We start from the raw sequence: 21,235 nt of genomic DNA, 5'->3' as shown, positions 1-21,235 counted from the left end.
TATCTAATAAATATGTATTCAGATGAAACACCATCATTAACGTGTGTTGCCTGCTGTTAAATCTGTAATCGCACTGCAAACCACAACTACATCCTGCATAAAGCAAAAAGTCCAATGTGTAAAACAGATCTGCCATTGTACACAGCACACACACACACACACAAATAAATTTTTTTACCATTTTCATATTTTACCACCCTTTATCCTGATAGGTCTGGTTTCCTGGAACCACTGGGGGCAAATGTAACACACCCTGGACCAGACACCAATTCGTAGCATGGCCCCGGCCATCCATTCCTTCAGACACTGCCAATTATGTCTGCACAACATCCTGCATACAGCACCAGAGTCCAATGTCCAATATGTAAAACAGCTCTCCCATCAAAGCACAACAAGTAATAGTAATATTGTACACAACAAAACACACACACACACACACACACACACACACACACACATATACAGTGTATATATATATATATATATGGAACATTCTTAGCACTGCAGTGACACTGACATGGTGGTGGTGTGTTAGTGTGTGTTGTGCTGGTATGAGTGGATCAGACACAGCAGTGCTGCTGGAGTTTTTAAATACAGTGTCCACTCACTGTCCACTCACTCTATTAGACACTCCTACCTAGTTGGTCCACCTTGTAGATGTCAGAGACAATCGCTCATCTATTGCTGCTGTTTGAGTTGGTCATCTTTGAAATCTTTATCAGTGGTCACAGGACGCTGCCCATGGGGTGCTGTTGGCTGGATATATTTTTGGTTGGTGGACTATTCTCAGTCCAGCATGTCATTATCACTGCACTGCTGAGAATGATCCACTACCTAAATAATACCTGCTCTGTAGTGGTCCTGGGAGAGTCCTGACCATTGTAGAACAGCATGAAAGGAGGCTAACAAAGCATGCAGAGTAACAGATGGACTACAGTCAGTAATTGTAAAACTACAAAGTGTTTCTATATGGTAACTGGAGCAGATAAAATGGACAAGATAAAGTGAGTGTAGAGACAAGGAGGTGGATTTAATGTTATGGTTGATCGGTATATATATCCACACATCATACATCATGCATACATACGTAATAGATTTGGACAGGACGCCAATCTATAGCATCCATCAACCCCCTTATTGTTGATTATGTCTGTATGTAGAATGGATATACAAGTTTTGTTAAATTTATTCAGCTGTTAAATATGTACAGTAATATTAACAGTTGACATAAAATTTAAATGCCTGGTTTCTGGTTCAAAAAACATAAGAGTAACAGCGACCAGGTTGAGTTAAACCTTTACTAAAGCTGGTGATCCATGTGCTTAGAAGAGGATTATCCAGGGTAGAGACGCACTGTTGATTAAGCCAATAAGATAAAAACCTGGTGATTAAAGGATCAGTAGGCACACACTGTGGAGTACGAACAAAAACGTAGCTATCAGCAGAAGCTATAAAACGACAAATAATCTTGACATCTGAGGAGGAGCACTCGAACTGCAGCAGCACTTCAAGTTAATAAATGTGTCAAGATTTCTAGGGTTTTTTTGTTAGACTCTTGAAATTGACCGTTGGAATTGACCCCATCAAGCAGCTCTTTCTTTATCATTCAGATAGACGACTCTAATTAAAGGAGGCAATTAAACTATTGTGTGTTCCTGATTAATATCTGAGAAGGCAACAACAAAAGTTTTGAAAATAATAATAATACATGTGCTGTCCATTTTTTATTTGTTCACAATACCGTCATGTCACATCACATTATTACACGGAGGGGTCAGCTTTCTTCAGTGTCCTTTGTCTCATGTCACTTGTTTAAGACTAGCCCCTAATAATGCAATCATCAATACAGCTTATTTTTGGTTTTCCCATCTTATAAGTCTATCCACAAGTCATGTTATAACACAATATAATGTTGTCATGTTGTACTCATCAATTTGCGGGACTTTTCTGTTCTGGCTATCTTGTACACTTGCTAAGTGGTCATCATCCTTCCCCATGAGATTTTCAGCAGATTTCTGATGCACTTCTTTTCAAAAACCAGAATGCATCTTTTTTCCTCATTCTTCAGTCTCCAGGCTTGATATACATATGTGGCTACTGGTTAGATCAAGGCTTTCCTGAGTTGTAACTTGGTGATGGTGCTAATTGTTTTTTTTTTCTTTATCCTAGTTCATTTAATCACCACCTCCATGCCCACTGCCAACCTTGACTTTACTTTACCAGCACATTCCTTCATGCAAACATTGTGGATAGTGTGAGCTGACACTGTAGGCCAGTTGTAGCCTAGTGGTTAAGGTACTGGACCAGTGATCAGAGGGTCACTGGTTCAAGCCCCACCACTGCCAGGTTGCTGCTGTTGGGCCCTTGAGCAAGGCCCTTAACCCTCAATTGCTCAGACTGTATACTGTAACTGTAATGTAAGTCGCTTTGGATAAAGGTGTCTGCTAAATGCTGAAAATGTAAATGTAAAATGTTATACTGTGTGTCTGCAGGTCACCTCGAATTTGTTAGAAGGTTGATTAAGATTCTTTATTCATTTGAATAATTCTATATTTTAATTTTCCATCATTTTTTTCTCTTCCATCTGTATCTAGGGAGGGAAATTAAAATATGATGGGCTATCAACTTCCTAATTAGACATTAAGATCTATAAACATTAAGATTGATTGAGATGGACTTATAGCGTTGAAATTGGCTATGCTTTGGCAAAAGTTTCGTCGTCACACCCTCTGACAATTATTTGCTCTTCTTTCTTTATTAAGTTAAATTTCCTCAATTTAAACTAGTTGCAAGTGTGATTTCTTTATTGCCAGCCACGATTACTTGCTATAGGATCACAGGATTGAAATCCAATTATTGGTTGGATATTAAAAATTCTTACAACAACTTTACCAATGCTTTTGAACCACAGATTAGGATGAAGTTACTGTCTCCTACTTCACAACTCTGTATAGGACTGACATTATTTACATTTAAATGTGAATGGGTAGAATTTATAAGCTAAATGATGAACCAGAAACGAATGAAAATAGGTGCTATTATAGGTGCTATTATTTTAAGCTTACAACAATGGCAGTTTAATACTAGAGGCTGCCATATTTGCATGTAGGATATACTGACGTGTGGGATGTGTTTATAATGTGACTAACAGGAAGGATGTTAACAACAAATGGTCTACCTTGGACCGTTGCAAACGTACAACACAGAGACACGGTGGCTAAGTGGGTAGCACTGTCGCCTCACAGGTCCTGGGTTCGATCCCCAGGTGGGGCGGTCTGGGTCCTTTCTGTGTGGAGTTTGCATGTTCTCCCTATGTCCGTGTGGGTTTCCTCCGGGTGTTCTGGTCTCCTCCCAAGACATGCAAGTGAGGTGAATTGGAGACACTAAATTGTCCAAGACTGTGTTTGATATGACCTTGTGAACTGATGAACCTTGTGTGATGAGTAACTACCGTTCCTGTCATGCCAAAATGTAAAACATGATGTTAATCCTAACAAACATACAACACACTTGTTTTACTAAATTTTTTTTAGTGTTTAAAAATGTATTTTGTTCTCCAGTTATTGGAATGTCTTTTTGTTTGTTTCCTCCAGATACTTTGGTGTCCTTTTAAAAACTAGACATTTCTGCCATGTTGCTTGGAGTTGCTTGGAGTGGTGCAGACTCGCAACCCTGATACGAATGAAGCAGTTAGTAACTAAAATATTAATAAAATAGTAAAATACTCGACACACAGAGCGTTGTAACCCATTAGTCAACCAAGTGAGGGCGATGTTGTATTAGCTCAGCTAGGTAAGACAGTTTACTCGGTGGTGACGGCGGTGTGTGACCGCTAACAGGACACACACACACACAGATACACACACACACACACACACACACACACACACACACTACTATTTTATACCATACACAAACCTAACCTGCTGCTCAGTGCTCACCATGTTACAGATGAAAAACCGTTTAAAACACTGCTCAGTCGCTCTGGCTGCCAGAAGACTGCTCACAGGTCCGCCTAAAAATCCTGAGGTTTTCCTTGACATGGCAGCTGATGGAGAATTTATCGGGAGAATCATTATTGAAGTAAGAAACTCAAGCGATTAGTTACAAACTCCGTTATTGTAATGTCTGTATCTGTTAATCTCTTACTGTTACTGTTATAAATACTGTTATAAGTCCACCGACCTCAGTCCCTTGTACTTAAACACTCACACTAGTCAATTCTCCTGCTTAACTCATAAACTACCTGTCTGTCTATTTGTCTATCAGTCTGTATATCTGTCACTTACTCTGTCTATCTGTGTATCTGTCTGTCTGTCTATCTGTCTGTCTATCTATCTATCTATCTATCTATCTATCTATCTATCTATCCATCTATCCATCTATCCATCCATCTATCCATCTATCTATCTATCTATCCATCCATCCATCCATCCATCCATCCATCCATCCATCCATCCATCCATCCATCCATCCATCCATCCATCCATCCATCCATCTATCTATCTATCTATCTATCTATCTATCCATCTATCTATCTATCTATCTATCTATCTATCTATCTATCTATCTATCTACTGTATCTATCTACTGTATCTATCTATCTATCTATCTATCTATCTATCTATCTATCTACTGTATCTATCTGTCTGTCTGTCTGTCTGTCTGTCTGTCTGTCTGTCTGTCTATCTATCTATCTATCTATCTATCTATCTATCTATCTATCTATCTGTGTCTGTCTGTCTGTCTATCTATCTGTCTGTCTGTCTGTCTGTCTGTCTGTCTGTCTATCTATCTAGCTTTCTATCTATCTGTCTATCTATCTGTCTATCTATCTAGCTTTCCGTCCGTCCGTCTGTCTGTGTCTATCTAGCTTTCTGTCTTTCTGTCCGTTTGTCTGTCTGTCTAGCTTTCTATCTGTCTTTCTGCCTCTGTCTGTCTATCTGTCTGCCTGCCTAACTGTCAGTGTATCTATCTATCTGTCTGTTTATTAGCAAAATGTACAAGCTTTTAGCTGTTTGCATCAAACTAACCAAACACTTTAAATAAGTCAACACAACTAATATAACAAGTGGTTTTACCAAATTCAACACAGAATGCCTTTTTTTAATGACTACCGCAAAATATTTAACCCCCTTTATAACAAGTGTCTTTAGTATTTAGTAGAGCACTCATTTGCTCTCATGACCTGCTGCAAATGTGATGCATAACCAGACACTTTAGGAATCTTTTAATTCCTCATAGGTGATGGCCTCCGGTTTACTAATTTTGCTTACTAAGTTTGTGTGCTGCAATCATCTTCTTTAAATTCCGGCAAAGATTTTCTGTGGGGTTCTAGTCAGACGACTGTGACGGTCACTTCAGAATCTTCCAGGATTTCTTCTAGATATAGATATAACTAAAATAGCTTATGCTGGTACCTGTATTTGTCTGGAAAGACCTGGACAGTAACCTGGACATTTGATAGGGGGAAAAGCCAACACCATTGAACCAAACATTATATATATTCTTTAAAGTAATAGTGAAACAAATAACTACAATTGGTAATATGGAATTATGCTGTGACCCAGAGATATTTTAAACAATTCAAAACCATTACATTTTAGATTTGAAGCTGTTTAGTAAACAATGGCTTTTGAACAAGTATTAATCACTTGTTGTGTCTGAATTCTTTTTTTTTTAACATATCATTGTTTACTGCTTAGAAATAAACAGTGTCTGTTCCTACTTAGAAGTACAAAGTCAAAAGAACTCATATGTAAAAACAATCCCACACATAAATGAACAAGTGCACTGAATGTTTATTAAATAACAAAAACAGAAATGATTAAACACTCTGTTCCCTTCACTGTGTAGACTAAATAAAAAAGTAAAGTGTAAACTTTGTGGCTGCTTTTGAAACACTAAAACATTACTTTTCTTTAATACAGCTTTATGCAGATGTTGTTCCCAAAACAGCAGGTAAGTCCATATATATTTTTTTCCATATGTGTGCAATAAACCCTTATCTGTCTTATATTTCAAAAGGGAAGCAGCGAATTAATCTGAGATTAAATTGTATTTCAGAGAATTTTAGGGCCCTGTGTACAGGAGAGCATGGGTTTGGTTATAAAGGTTCAGTTTTCCATAGAATCATTCCTGAGTTCATGTGTCAGGTATGTGTTCATGACCTGTTCATGTCTTAAAAAGTACATTATATGACATTTACATTCATTCAAACAAACATTAATTTCAGACATTACATTGATTTTTGTATTTTCCTTGTTTCAACTGCATAGCAATAAAAAAAGATTTTATTTAAATCTTACACCATGCAGATATGTTTACTTGAAAAAGACTAATCAAATAATAAAGTCTGGTGTAAGTTTGTCTAAGCACAAAACTGCATCAGCTTATTTTGACACTTTCAATGTCAAAATAGTTTAAAGGAGTCACTAAAGTAAGAATAAACTAACTAAAAACATTTTTTCTTTATAATTACAGTAAGAATAATTTCTTGTAAATAAATCCCTCTTTTGAAATTATTCGGCTATTGATCGACTCATTGTGGTTATCGTGTGACTGCATCAGCCAATTTCTAGTACACTTTAGGTGATGGACCACTACCTATATGACTTATTTATATTCTATAATGTTTTAAATAGCCAACCTCCAATGTTCATAAAAAGAATAAATAAAATTTGTAAACTATTATAGTTAAATTTTTATATACAGGTATATTAAGATTTTTTTATTCATGGTTTTGTTAGTTTTTCATTGTATTGATGTTTTATTTCATTTTTTTTTTTCTTCCTTCCCCCCCCAAAAAAAAACTGGCCTAATACTGCGTATAAAACCATATGTATTGTTCCAATATGTCTGCTTGATTGTAAACTATATAATTTATAATGGCTGCTAGACAATAACTGTTACTTTTATGCTTACAGGGTGGAGATTTCACAAATAATAATGGCACTGGTGGAAAATCCATTTATGGAAAACAATTTCAAGATGAAAATTTCAAGTTGAAACATACTGGACCAGGTAATGTAACAGATTTATGACATTAAATACACACATGGCCAAAGAAATAAAACCCCAAAACTTTCTGTACATTGAAGAATTATTCAGAAATTTAGCTTTCCATAGTCTCGAATCGTGGTGGTGCCAGCATTGTTGTGGCAATCAGTTGGAACTGGGCAGTCAGTCAGAATTGAATGAGGAATGGATGCTCACAATAAAGTTTGACAGAAGTTGAACAATTCTGCAGTGAAAATGGGCAAATGCCCCTCAGTCTAGGTGAGCAAAGCTCATAGAAACATATCCAAACAGACTGATGGCTAAAGTTGGGCTATACAAAGTAACCAATCAGGGAAATTGTCACTTTTTCAACCATGTTTTATATATTTTAATTAAATTTGCACTTCTCAGCTAGAATGGCATGTAAAATGTGAAACTAAATGTGGGGGAAAATGAATGGGTTTTGAATATTTGATTTCAAAGGGGTATGACTGCAGTTCCCTTTAAAACATCTAAATATTTTCCAGGTCTCAGCAGTTAATCTAATATAATTCATCTGTCGTGCTCTGTATGAAATTGGGATTTTGTCCACATCCCATTACAACTAACATAATAGCGTTGGTGCGTCCATATTCACTTCTATTCTATACCAGTAGATGGTGGCACATGTTTTAAGTCATGAGATTTTTTACAAATCTGACCTACTTTCAGAACATGTCAACATCAGTGTATCCAGGTTCACTTATCGTGCCAGGCGATTCTTAAACCAACAAAACCTTCTGATGGATTGATATGGGCAAATAGTGTCAGCATATGTAGTTCTTGCCTGGATACAATTACAGCAGAGAGGCATAACTTACTCAGTCCAGATGTGCTCTGTGTGGTGTTCCTGGCTTTTTTATGATGTGCTACTTCTTGTAAAGCTTTAGATAACAGTTTGCACATTAAATCATTCAGTCTTACAGTATTTATTGATATGTACATCCTGATTCTTGTCTATTGCAGTGGTCTATTATGGAGAGACTGATTTGTAATGTTGTTTGTCTTTTTTACGTTTCTCAGGTGTGCTGTCAATGGCAAATTCTGGGCCCAACACCAACGGATCTCAGTTTTTTATCTGCACAGTTAAAACAGAATGGTACTCCAAAGTATTCTTTACCAATAACTTAGTAGCTTTGCTATTTTAACTTAAGTTCAATTGTTTCATTAAGTACGTCCACATGTATTTATTAATAATCTGTTTTGTTTCTGATTTCAGCAGTTATTTGATTATTCACATGAACACATAAACAGCATACTCTGATATCTTACATCAGGCTCATTTGCTTATATAGTAAAAACGATCATTTATTTGGTGGAATATTAATTAGGTATGCTTTTAATAATCAGTGCTTAACTGAATATCATTGCTTTATTATCAAACTCAGAAAGTACGACTGTTCAAAAGGATGATTTAAATATACAACACCCATGTGATTTAAATATATAAATAAAAGCATTAATAGTGATAGCTTGTTGGCCAATGCATTAAGATGTATGATTGTAAAATGGCTATTTTAAATAATCACAATTAGCTTAAATAATTGCAATTGGGCGATTATGTAATAATAGTTACAGGCCTTGTTGCAATCGTAAAATACTTAAATATTCTAAAGCTGTGTACATTATTAAAACAGCAACTATACAGATGGTCTTAAACACAGGGAGTTTATTACATTTTTTTAATGTATTATTTGCTGTATGAAACACTACTGCCTGTAACAGTAACCCATGCAACACAAAATTGCTGTCACAGTGATCCACGCACCTTATTTGTACTAAAAGGTAATGCGATCTCTGATTATTTTATCCCCATGACAACATGACAGCTCAGAATACTTCACCTGCTGCTGTTTTTAAATGCTTACTGAAATACAGTCAGCACTTTCTCAAATCAAGAAAAATATTGCTGTTTCTTTTAAAATCTGACTATAAGTCATTAAATGTCTGTGGAACTACATCATGACATGTTTAAAACAATGTGACTGTGCTCTGGGTCTGTGTAGTGTAGAGAATTAAGAAAAGGCAAAGGAACAGTGCTTTATGGACTAAATCAAATATTTAATCTTTGTTGACCACACAAAATTATGAAATGTCCACAGGACAATGGGAATACCAGAGCATCTCATCATTCTAATCACATCACAGTCATGATAGAAATTGGACAAACAGACTGGTAACAGATTGGCAAAGGAGTAAGACAAAGCTGCATTCTGTCACCATTCCTGTTCAACCTGTATGCTGAACATATAATGAGAGAAACACTAATATTCAATATGCTGCTTACGCAGTACTCAGTGAGAAAGATCTGAAAGCCCTGTAAGCAAAGTGAAAAAACAAAGTAAAAAGATGGCACAGCTTAATATGAAGAAGGCAAAAGTCACAAGAACAGAAATGAACCTAAACTTTACCACTGATGGTTAAGATGTCAAAGTGGTGGAAAGCTTTTGCCTACTTTAATCAATTATTAACAACAACAAAATAAAATGACTGCTAATAGTTAATAGATTATTTATTTATTTTAAGTTTAGCCTTGTATAAATTAACTTTTACTTAAATTTATGGACCCCTGTTGATAATTTCCCAAATAAAATGTTTTCTGCAGTTACAGTGCATTTAGAAAGTATTTAAACCCCTTGAATTATTGCACATTTTAAATGTAATATTTGCCATTTTACCCATCATTCCACACTTAATTGCCCTTAATGACAAAGTCAGTAACTGAAGCATACAGCCAATCTGACTGTCATGCCAACCTTGACAGGATAGGCCGTGAATAATGGGATAAACTGCCTAAATCCTGGTGTGCACATGTTGTAGTGACATATCAAAAAAGACTTGCACCCAAGGGGTCTTGGTATTAAATAGGGTCTAAATACTGTAGTGAATTGAATATTTTATCTTTGATTATTTAATAGATTGTCAGAAAGCACCAAAGTAATGTCACCTCATTATTATTAATAGTGCTTAAGTGCATCTTCAGTACAATCATGGGTATAAATAGCAGTTAAATCTATTCAAAATCAAATCCACAACACAAAGTTTGCAAAAACTCAAGGGTGTGAATACTTTTGAATCTACTGTAGTCATCATTTTATACATGTAAATGGACAGGCAGTAATACAGAGATGAAAAATGTGAACCAGTGCATTACTGCTGTGTTTCTGGTGTATTGTTTGTGGTAATTCATTAATCAGAAAGTAATGTAGCTCTTACAAATCAGTATGTGCTTCATGTGCTTTCTTTTTTCCTAGGCTCGATGGCAAACATGTTGTGTTTGGTCAAGTGAAAGAGGGCATGGAAACTGTCACGCTAATGGAGTCATATGGTTTGCATGATGGAGGAACACTTAAAAAGCTAGTCATTACAGACTGTGGGGAACTTAAATAATATTGAACTGTGCACTGCACAGATCTGACAACTGATTGTTTTCTTGTAAGTCCTTAATCTTAAGCCAAAATGTAAAATGTTTTATTAAATGCTCAGTAATACATTTGAATGAAATTGCCTAATATGACATGTTAACCAGCCATGTGTTGTTTATAGCATTGGTCTTAAAAGCCAATATGTGCTGTTTTTTAAACATGCACAAATAATATAATTTGTTGTTTTTTTTTTGCATGTGCCTGTTATTTAGAGGGAAGAAAATCCCAGAGAACAATAATAATTGCCTTTGTATATAAAAATTCCTTTCTTTTTCTAGTGTATCTTAGTCCTAAAATTCTTATCTTTTAATGTTTGTCCATTGTTAAAAACAAATATTAAAACCATTTTATTTAGACAGTGACCTTACTTTAAGGGCTTAATATTTTCCTGACCCCATTAGGACACCACTTTTGCTCTGGTGGGCTATTTTTCCAATGAAGTAATGCAAATAAGTGCTCATTACGTGCTAGCTGTAATTTTCTCATTAAAAAAAAGTAAGATTAATTGAGCTGCTAGTACTGAGCTGATTAATTGAGTTGTTCATCTAGCTGGACAGGAGTTCCAAAATAAAAAAGTAATTTAAGAATTTATGGCTTTTTTATTTTACAGTGTTTCATGAACTGGATTATAATTAGATTTGAACTCTTTTCTAATGGGTTGTTTAAATATCCTGTAACCCCATCAGGCAATCCCACGTTTGGTCTTGACCACGAGGTTAAGAAGCGCTATATACAGTATGCATACATTTTTTTTTCATATACTGTGAGTGTGCGACGGAAGACCTCACACCCGGCTTGATTATTTTTTGTCAGCCAAATGTGTTTGTTTATTTGTTTGATTTTAACGTCATGTTTTACACTTTGGTTACATTCATGACAGGAACGGTAGTTACTCATTACACAAGGTTCATCAGTTCACAAGGTTATATCGAACAGTCTTGGACAATTTAGTGTCTCTAATTCGCCTCACTTGCATGTCTTTGGACTGTGGGAGGAACCCGGAGAACCCGGATCAAACCCACACGGACACGGGGAGAACATGCAAACTCCACACAGAAAGGACCCGGACCTCCCCACCTGGGGATCGAACCCAGGACCTTCTGGCTGTGAGGTGACAGTGCTACCCACTTAGCCACTGTGCCACCCAGCCAATTGTGTGGGTTCGAAATCAGTAACTGAAAGTTTAATACAAAATGTTTCATCTGCTGGAAACTGTATGAAGTATAAAGAATGCAGTATAAAGTAATACTTAGTTCTTTATACCGCTGAAACAAAGCTGCTCAATAAGCAATATATTTTCATAATTTTGACTCTGATAAAATGTTAATAAGCTTTCTCTTGAACTAGCAATAATTACAGCTGTGGTGCAAATTGTGCATCAGATTAGTACCTACCCTCTTAGCAGTTTCATTGAACCAATCTGTTTGCATTTACACACTACTTTATAGTAGCAACCCTATATTGTACAATGATTACACCAAAGATCCATGATTTTTTAAGTTTTATTTACAATTATGATAGCAAAGTAGCTAAACTTATTTGAATACTTAATCAGGGCCTCTTTTGGAAATATGTTACAGTGGTGCTTACTGTGTAAGCAGTTCTTCTACACTGCATGTTGAATCTTACCTAGTTAACTCAAATACATGCAGAATTTCTGCACACATTAATGTTGGTTTTAAAAAAGGAAGATTGTACAAGAATGTGTTTTATGTACCTCTTCAGAGTTCTGTACATGTATCATGTGCATTAATAAACTGAATTGTTCATATAAGTGATGGTGACATGGAGTCTTTTTTTAAGATATTTGTGTTCTCTTCGTATGGTTTCCTTATGGCCAAAAATCTGTTTTCCAGATGTGAGTACAACCCTTGTTAATCTCCTCCCATAAGCACAGCCCAGCAGATTATACAATTGTGGGCTTTTATATATTCAACAAACTTTTAGCTTTGCAGTAAATTTTACCATATTATGCCATAACCTAAAAGAACACTTTAAATTTTATTCTGGCTATAATGTGTCCTGAAAACCTTTATTTAGCCTGGGCATCCTGTCTCTTGGAACAGGATGTGACATCATATCTGTGGCCATAAATCATCTCCACCTTAAGAATGGATTTTTTTTTGGATGGCATGCAAGCTAGATTTCCTGTTCCAATACATACCAGCTCCTCTGCACCACAGACCTAAGCTAAAGGTGGAGGTGGAGTTGTAGCTTATCAGAGTAATGTCTCCTAAAAGTAAACGATGAAGCTCTTGTGAAAAGAGTTCAGTCTCCTAAATGAAACCATATGCAAGCTGACCTCACAAGGTTTGTTCCACTTCTCAGATTACCCAGTTGCCATAGAGACGCTCACGTTCCTGTTCAGTTTAAGTCTGCATTGTTGTAAAATAAACCTGATATAAGTTGGGCCTCCACCCTCTTGTGAAGTTTTAAGTGATTTGAAGTATGTAGTCCAATTACAGATCTTTGGCTCTGAGAGGAAAGACAGTGCCACTGCCAAGGTCTAACTTTCTCATGTAGCTCTCACATGTTTACAATCATCACACATTATTATGCGAGTACAAAAAATGAGATGTCTTTTTGTACTGTGTTTTTATAGAGAAAAATATACATTCATTTGTTTTAGTAAAGTGCACTAAAAGTATGAAGTGAAGGAAAAATTTTCAACCTCCTCAGCAATATTCAAACCTGATGTTGGAGTTGTCCAAATGTCTCCCACATAAGTTTTACTCCTCAAAATTGTATTCTTTACAATGTGAGATAAATATTTTAATTTACACTAGAAGTATTAATACATAATCAATTACTTATTAGAAAATGTAGATATGCTTAGGGCATTTTTGCCAGTAGTCATATTCCAATAACACTGCAACAATAGAATGTTAACAAGGTGTATGTGATAAAAAAAAAGTGCGTCAATTGCTTTGTATGACCTCCAAAACCCAGTTCTAGCTGGTTTAGACCAGTTTCTATGTTCTAGCTAAGACATCTCTGTTAACTGTGGAATCTTCCACTATCCTACAAGGTCACCAACAAGTATAAAAAGATGTTTGTTATAATTATGGTTATCACATACACAGAGCCTCTGTGTGAGAGTATTTTATTAAGGGTTTTTCTACCACAACATATTAATCCCAAACATACATTGGTGTTTACTTTACTGAAGGTGCTAAATAATACAATAATGCTGTTGCACAAAAAAAGCAGTGGACACAATTGGATTTTGATTTTTTTTTATTCAACAAACTATATAAGCACAAAGCATTTGAGTTTTCTTACTAACAAATAAGGCACATATCGGAATGCCATTTCATGGACACTGAGCAACAGAACTGTTCTCTCTAAAAAAAAACACTTTTTTTATTAAGCTATTCTGTTGCTCTGCCCAATCCAAAATGGTTTCAAAAATGTTACAGATATTATAAACATGAACATAAACATGAGTTTCTAAGTGTCACGTGAGCGACGGATCAGTACATTCAGTAAATATGCATTAACTGCTATAGCCTATAGTAGTGAATAAAGGCATTAAATTGTAATGTCAGTGATTAGTGAGGTGAACACTATGAAATACCTTTTCCAAGAAATAACACTAATATTAAATAATACATTGCACAAAAGTATACTTCTTAAATCTGTTAAAATACATGCACATGCAAACTCAACTACAGTTCTTTGTCCCACACAATTAAGTAAATCTTTAAATTGAAAGTATATTTTTATAATCCTTTGCTTTGCATTAACTCTGAAATGAAAAACATGCATCACAGTTTACAGTTTGACTCAGTGGTGTGAGTCAGTCTTGTACATGAAGTGTTAATTATTACGTTATTGCTTTCCTACAACTGCTATTAAAGTCATTCATGCCATTCTGCACACACTGTGATTTAAAGCACTTGTATATGTGTATTAGGAAAAGATACTGTATATATTGATAATATCTAAAAAAGAAAAACACAACACAAATAAAATGGCTTACAATGGCGGAATAATTATGTACCAGCCTTTGAATAATATTCTGTCAACATCAATATTTCCTTCATAGTGTAATTCTGTTGCATTTTATACAAAACAAAAAAAGAAAACAGAAAGACTTTCCATAAATATTTCTGTAGGATATAACCCAAGAGTATTGTAGAACAAAATTAAAAAACCTCCCAGCTCTATAGGTAACTCAAAAATCTGCCCTTTTTTGCATAAACAATTTAATATTGCAACATTACTTGAAAACCGTGGCCATCAAATATATACACAAAGCAAAACATTAAACTTTGAAAGGGAAAAAAATGCATCTGATTTCAAATTGTAATATTTTCAACATCTGTACTGGTTTCCAAAATACACATACCTTTCATAAAAAAAAAGTTTACACTGAAAGACAGCTATAAAAGTCAAGTATACGTAATTCAAGACAAACAAATGCACTAAAGCACTTGGACTGTAAATGCATGCACACTATATCACTACCTGTTATCTTTCCCCGACCTCTGTAAGAGTATAAAGAGCACATCACAGGGTTTTGGAAAGAAGAAAATGCTAAGAATAATTCTAATTTCACTAACAGCAATCTGTCCCATGTAGGGAATTTGGAATCCACTGATCAAATAAATGGATAAAATGCTTATTATTATTATACACGATCAGCCATAACATTAAAACCACCTCCTTGTTTCTACACACACTGTCCATTTTATCAGCACACCTTACCATATAGAAGCACTTTGTAGTTCTACAATTACTGACGATAGTTTATCTGTTTCTCTTCATACCTTTTTAGCCTGCTTCCACCCTGTTCATTAGTGGTCAGGACCCCCACAGGACCACCACAGAGTAGGTATTATTTAGGAGGTGAATCATTCTCAGCACTGCAGTGACACTAACATGGTGGTGGTGTGTTAGTGTGTATTGTGCTGGTATGAGCGGATAAGGCACAGCAGCGCTGCTGGAGTTTTTAAACATCTCACTGTCACTGCTGGACTGAGAATAGTCCACCAACCAAAAATATCCAGCCAACAGCGCTCCATGGGCAGCGTCCTGTGACCACTGATGAAGGTCAAACAGCAGCAATAGATGAGCGATCGTATCTGACTTTACATTTACAAGGTCGACCAACTAGGTAGGAGTGTCTAATAGAGTGGACAGTCAGTGGACACGGTATTTAAATACTCCAGCAGCGCTGCTGTGTCTGATCCACTCATACCAGCACAACACACACTAACACACCACCACCATGTCAATGTCACTGCTGTGCTGAGAATGATCCACCACCTATATAATACCTGCTCTGTGGGGGTCCTGACCATTAATGAACAGGGTGAAAGCAGGCTAAGAAGGTATGTAGAGAAACAGATAGACTACAGTCAGTAATTGTAGAACTACAAAGTGCTTCTATATGGCAAGTGGAGCTGATAAAATGGACAGAGTGTAGAAACAAGGAGGTGGTTTTAATGTTATGGCTGATCAGTGTATATTACAATGGGGGCAAAATTCTGAGACCTCTAGTATCATAACCCATACAATCAGTGTAACATTTTAGTGAAAAGTTTAATCTTCTTTAGAAATGCAGGGATTTCAGAATTGCTTAGTACTGTATGTGGCACTAGCAAAAAGCAAGTAAGCACATTTGTGAAGCTGACCATGTCAATTCCTTTGTACAAAAGGTCAGATTTTCCATAGAAGATCAGATTTCCTTTCCACAGAAGCACTCACCAGAAGCTTGTTAATAAATATGCACCCATTGTTCCTCTGTTACTAATATGACCAAAACAAATACAGGTTTTCACTTAAATTTTAATGTGCCTGAATATGATTTGTAATGAAAATAGATAAAAGCATTTTAGATGCTTTCTAATGCAAAATACAAGAATGTTTACTAGAGGTTTGAGACTTTTGTCCCCCATTGTATATATTTGGAGGGAAATACTATCTATGCGTTTCAATGCACTCACATTAAAGCCGTTCAAAACAATCAACACTGTTGATCCTGTGACCTACAATGATATAGACTGCTTTATGTGGACAAGTTAAAAATTAGCACAGGTCCCCCCCTTCCTGAAGCTTTTGTTTTATTAAGAAAAACACTAGCTGGTCTCCTACAAAGATGTTAATAACACACAGTGTAACTCCTTCCATCCCAAACAAGACTGCAAGTAAAGCTTGCTGTGTCCCGATGTGGGCGCAGAGGAGTCGTTAGGAACAAGAGTCCACAGTAAAAGTACATTTATTGACTAATGAAGGACCTCGAGTAGGAGGCTAATACTCACAAAACAGCCTGACTTGTTTTGCACAGACATTAATAAGACACTGGTGTCTCTGCTGATTCCATAACAGCAACTCAGAGTACGATTTATTATCAGAAAATCAAAAGTAATGCTTCCATATCCGGGAATACCAAGAGGGAAATATAAGTAATAATAAGTCAGTTTTGTTTTCAGTGCTAATGGGTTTGTTACTTTACTGCCCCATCATATTTACATCCAAGACCAGCGTAAGCAATGGCATTTACAGACCGGAATCCCAACCTTTTACATAATTACTATTCAAAGCATTTTAGACCCAATCCCTTCAGGCATGGTTCGCTTCTTAAGATCATCAAACAGTTTGTCTTTGTAAATCAGAACAAGTTCAGACAAAATAAAATACATGAGGTTAGGACTTCCAAAGTTTAGTAAACATTTATACACATTTCATATACCCAGAAATGTGTTTCACTTTATATATACATCTAGTCTTACACCGTCCACAACGTAATATCCTGTTTAACCAGCTAATGCATACAAACGTCTCTACATATTTCCTTTGTTATACAAAATAAAGCTACATTTAATGTTACAAAATATGAACTGCTCTCTGACCACATTCCACTGTGACCAATTAATATGTAACCGAGGTAAACTCCAGTATCTTCTTCAATAATCTTTATATATTGCAAATATCATATGATGTCCTATTCCCATGACAGTCTACTAGACTTACATTCCTCAAATGCTTCCCTAAATATCTTATTACTGATCCACTGTAACCAAATCTTGTCAGTTTGTGATCTGTCAAGACTTTTTAATAACATACTTAGTCCTTTTCTCACTTTGCAAGCCCACTTTACTGTTACTTCCATTTTATCAAAACAGCTTTTTTCCCTGCCAAACTCACAGCTTTTGATGGATTCGCAGATGAGCAGCAAAACCTTCGTACAGCTGTGATTTTCTTTACATAGGAACTAATAGAGATCTAATAGTGTCAGCGAAAGTCGCAAAAAAAGGTAAATTAACTGTTAAATTACCTGGATTTCTGTTATTTAACTATGTGATTACATGTTTATCAAATCCACAATTAAAGATGAACACATTCTAAACTAATAACACACTAACACTGGTACTTTACATGGCTGGAACTTAATACAGTATCTAGCTTTCTTACAATCCTGGCTGGAAAAAAGTATAAAAACCACTAAGCTAATGGCTTGTTGAAATTCCTGTGTTTTAATATTGAGCTGAGGTTGAAGATGAGGGTTCGAAAGGTAAAAAAAAAATAATAATAATAAAAGTCAAGAAAAAAGAGGAAGATCTCGTTTTTCAAAAAACCTTAATTCACATTAATAATAATAATAAAAAAAACATTAAGAGGGGAATCTGGTAAAGACCACACATTATGTGCTCATTATTAAAAAAAATACACTGAGAAAATGTTTGTGGACGATACCCTGTCAATGACTACCAGGATATTCTACAGTGCTTCTAGGACAATGGTCTGTTAACAGATAAAGCAAAGGCAAAAGCAAAAACACAGCTATATTAGGGTGGTGGGCTATTGCAAACCAAGCGCAAAGCTTAATTTGAGCTGTGAATCATGATTAAGCTTCATGATTTGGGAGGGCTTTGCCACAAGGCCTGGATTGCAAGATATTGAACAACAGATTTAAAATTGTGTCATAATATTTTTACAGAAGTATGTCAGGATTCCTGTCTGGTTTAGTGTGTTATTAATTTTGTCAGAATGTTAATATCAATTATTATGACAATTATTTTTAAAAATAGGTAATTCCCAAGTTCACAAACAGTTGTTCACTGTAAATTTATAGGAATGCCTTAGACTAAGTATCTAGTAATAAATGAAGTATTTCAGCTTACTAAATAGACTGGCTAATTCAGCACATAATGTTAGTAATAAATGCTACTTAAACATTATAAAGATCTAGAGTTAAGCTGTTTTAGGATGACGCCAATGTAAGGTTGCATAGACACTTTTAGACCAAAGGTCGTCTATAGCAGGCCATAAATGTGCATGATGTCATCTTCCATAGGCTGGCATCCAAATTTAAAATACTACATGGGTAAATAAGTAAAATACTTGAATCCTGAAACAATATATTCCAGCTAACTGTGGTATTTTAGTCTTGACATGGTCAGTGCTCAGTGAACCGTCTACGACTGTTATGTTTGTTTTATTGCTGTTGAAATTATAATGTGTTAACCCTGGTACTTTCTGACTTTTAGCCGGCTGAAATGCTGTAGTGTTTAATAGTTCATCTAGCACGCAGTTTATTTGCATGTCTAATATAAAAATAGATACTTAATACTTGGCAAAGACAATTCTATCCTACAGTAGTTTCTAATGGCAAGAGGTGGGGTTAGAAAAATATGTGCATACAAATTTCCCAGTTTAGTAAAATCAATTGCACATCGATATAAAAACATTACAAATAAATATGCAACATAAAAGCCAGGGATGTCTAGTACAATATCCCCTGTTAATTCACAGTTACAAAGGTGTGCTGTTGACCCAAAGACTATTGCAAGGCATACTCGGCCGTGGACTGAAAACACATAATACCTTTACTAATCAGCACATCCGCATAGTTCACTTGACAGGGAAAATGAGGGCAGTCTGTAAACACGCAGTCAGAAAACACAACACTGAGGTCTCCCATTGTGCCCGGTATGGATATCAATACTGGCAGTGACACCCTTCAATATGTATTCTCACTGATCAATTATACACATATATCTAAGAAATGTGTCGTATGTTGTTGATACACGAGGCCATAATTGCATGAGCAATATTTACAATAACATTTTGGCACACTTCACTTTTTCGCAGAGCTCTTTGCAGGGCAGAGGGACAGGAAGGCAAGAGTGGGCACGAACCGGCAGGTCATTATTGCACGCGGCGGCAGTAGTAGCCCAGGACTTTGCATTTCTCACACAGGTGCTGCGGGTGCTCCTTGCTCTGGTCAGACACATCCAGGCCATCTGGTTTCTCCAAAGGACGCTGAAAGAATGATTTAAAACACATTCATTCATCAATTATATTCATGTTCAGGAAAAGGGATGTATTGCATTTTTGTAATATCACTTAATTTTTTTTGAGGAAGCAAGAAAAGATATCAAATAATGGAATGATAAACTGAGGCCAAATCATATTTTCCAAACATTATTATTAGATAGAGCTAACATGCTGCAGATAAGCTTCTAGTTAAACAAGTATCTTGATCCACACCAGCCGTGCTAGTAAAAGCAGCATAAGCTTCATATAAGCTAGGCATTTAAGTGATCAAATTATAACAGATGTAGTTCTGGCATGTAATTACATAAATATTTATTATCTAAATGCATCTGAATAGTAAATGAGATTCAATTACATGCTCAGATTTTAGAATTAAAAAAAAAAAAAAAATTTATTTTTTTTATTTTTATTTTACCCCTTTTTCTCCCCTTTTTAGCGCATTCAATTGTTCAATTAGCATCGTGCTTCCTCTCTGTCTATGCCGAACCCTGCCCTGACAGAGGTGATTGAAGCTAACCCATATCCCCTCCGAAACACGAGCAGCAGCCAGATGCATCTTTGCCACCCACACATTGACGAGTTTGGCGCCACCCAGCGTTGCATGCGGAGAGACACACCCCAAGGGCACCCTCTCTCATCTCTGTGCAAGCGCCTCCAATCAGCCGGCAGAGAACGTAATCGCATTCTGGCAGAGAGAGACCCACATCCGGTTCTTTGTCCCACCCCCCATATGAGCAACCGGCCAATCGTTGCTCATATAGCCACTCAGCTTCGAACCGGTAAAGCAAGGCTGGATTCGATACCACATTCTCAGAATCCAGCCCTGGTTGCAGCGCGTCTCTTTTTACCGCTGCGCCACCTGAGCGGCCAGATTTTAGAATTTGAGATACAGTCACAGACTACAGCGTGACAAAGTCCAATAATAATGCTCTCAGCTTTAGTTAAAGGGACATGCGCTGGTTGTTCACTGTCCCACAGTTTAGGTGAACTGATATTAGTGCTACCGGTCCTTCTGTATCAGCATTAACACTGTATAAAATAATTTTTAAAAAGTTCTAAGTTTAAGCAAGTACAGAACATCTTTAAGATGCTTCAGGTTTACACCGATAAGGCATAACATTATGACTACCTTCCTATTATTGTGTTGGTCCCCCTTTTGCTGCCCCATACACAACAAACAGTGTTGCACTGTGTATTCTGACATCTTTCTATCAGAACCATCATGAACTTCTTCAGCAATTTGAGCTACAGTATCTTGTCTGTTGGATCGGACCACACGGGCCAGCCTTCACTCCCCACGTGCATCAATGAGCCTTGGCCGCCCATGACCCTGTTGCCGGTTTACCACTGTTCCTTCCTTGGACCACTTTTGATAGATACTGACCACTGCAGACCGGGAACAGCCCACAAGAGCTGCAGTTTTGGAGATGCTCTGACCCAGTCGTCTAGGCATCACAATTTGGTCCTTGTCAAACTCAATCACTTCC

General features: G+C 36.3%; 2 protein-coding genes across 2 annotated transcripts in view; one reads left to right on the top strand and one right to left on the bottom strand.

Moving 5' to 3' along the window:
* The first annotated feature begins 3,835 nt into the window (after nt 1-3,835).
* On the top strand, nt 3,836-12,205 carry ppifa (peptidylprolyl isomerase Fa). Its single transcript, XM_062996177.1, has 6 exons — nt 3,836-4,083; nt 5,931-5,961; nt 6,067-6,155; nt 6,927-7,023; nt 8,062-8,137; nt 10,293-12,205. Exons 1-6 carry the CDS (start codon nt 3,943-3,945, stop codon nt 10,426-10,428), a joined length of 570 nt encoding a protein of 189 aa, XP_062852247.1. The 5' UTR covers nt 3,836-3,942; the 3' UTR covers nt 10,429-12,205.
* A 6,870-nt stretch (nt 12,206-19,075) lies between these two features.
* zcchc24 (zinc finger, CCHC domain containing 24) overlaps nt 19,076-21,235 on the bottom strand; it is a 92,979-nt gene continuing 90,819 nt past the window's right edge. The window contains exon 4 of the mRNA XM_062995216.1: nt 19,076-19,733. Within this exon, the coding sequence (XP_062851286.1) occupies nt 19,620-19,733 (114 nt within the window). The 3' untranslated portion in view covers nt 19,076-19,619. The remainder of the gene's footprint in view (nt 19,734-21,235) is intronic.

This window comes from Trichomycterus rosablanca, chromosome 5, assembly GCF_030014385.1.
Source record: "Trichomycterus rosablanca isolate fTriRos1 chromosome 5, fTriRos1.hap1, whole genome shotgun sequence".
Lineage (NCBI taxonomy): Eukaryota > Metazoa > Chordata > Actinopteri > Siluriformes > Trichomycteridae > Trichomycterus > Trichomycterus rosablanca.
Note: the sequence above shows the minus strand (reverse complement) of the source record. Positions and strands in the feature narration are given on the sequence as shown.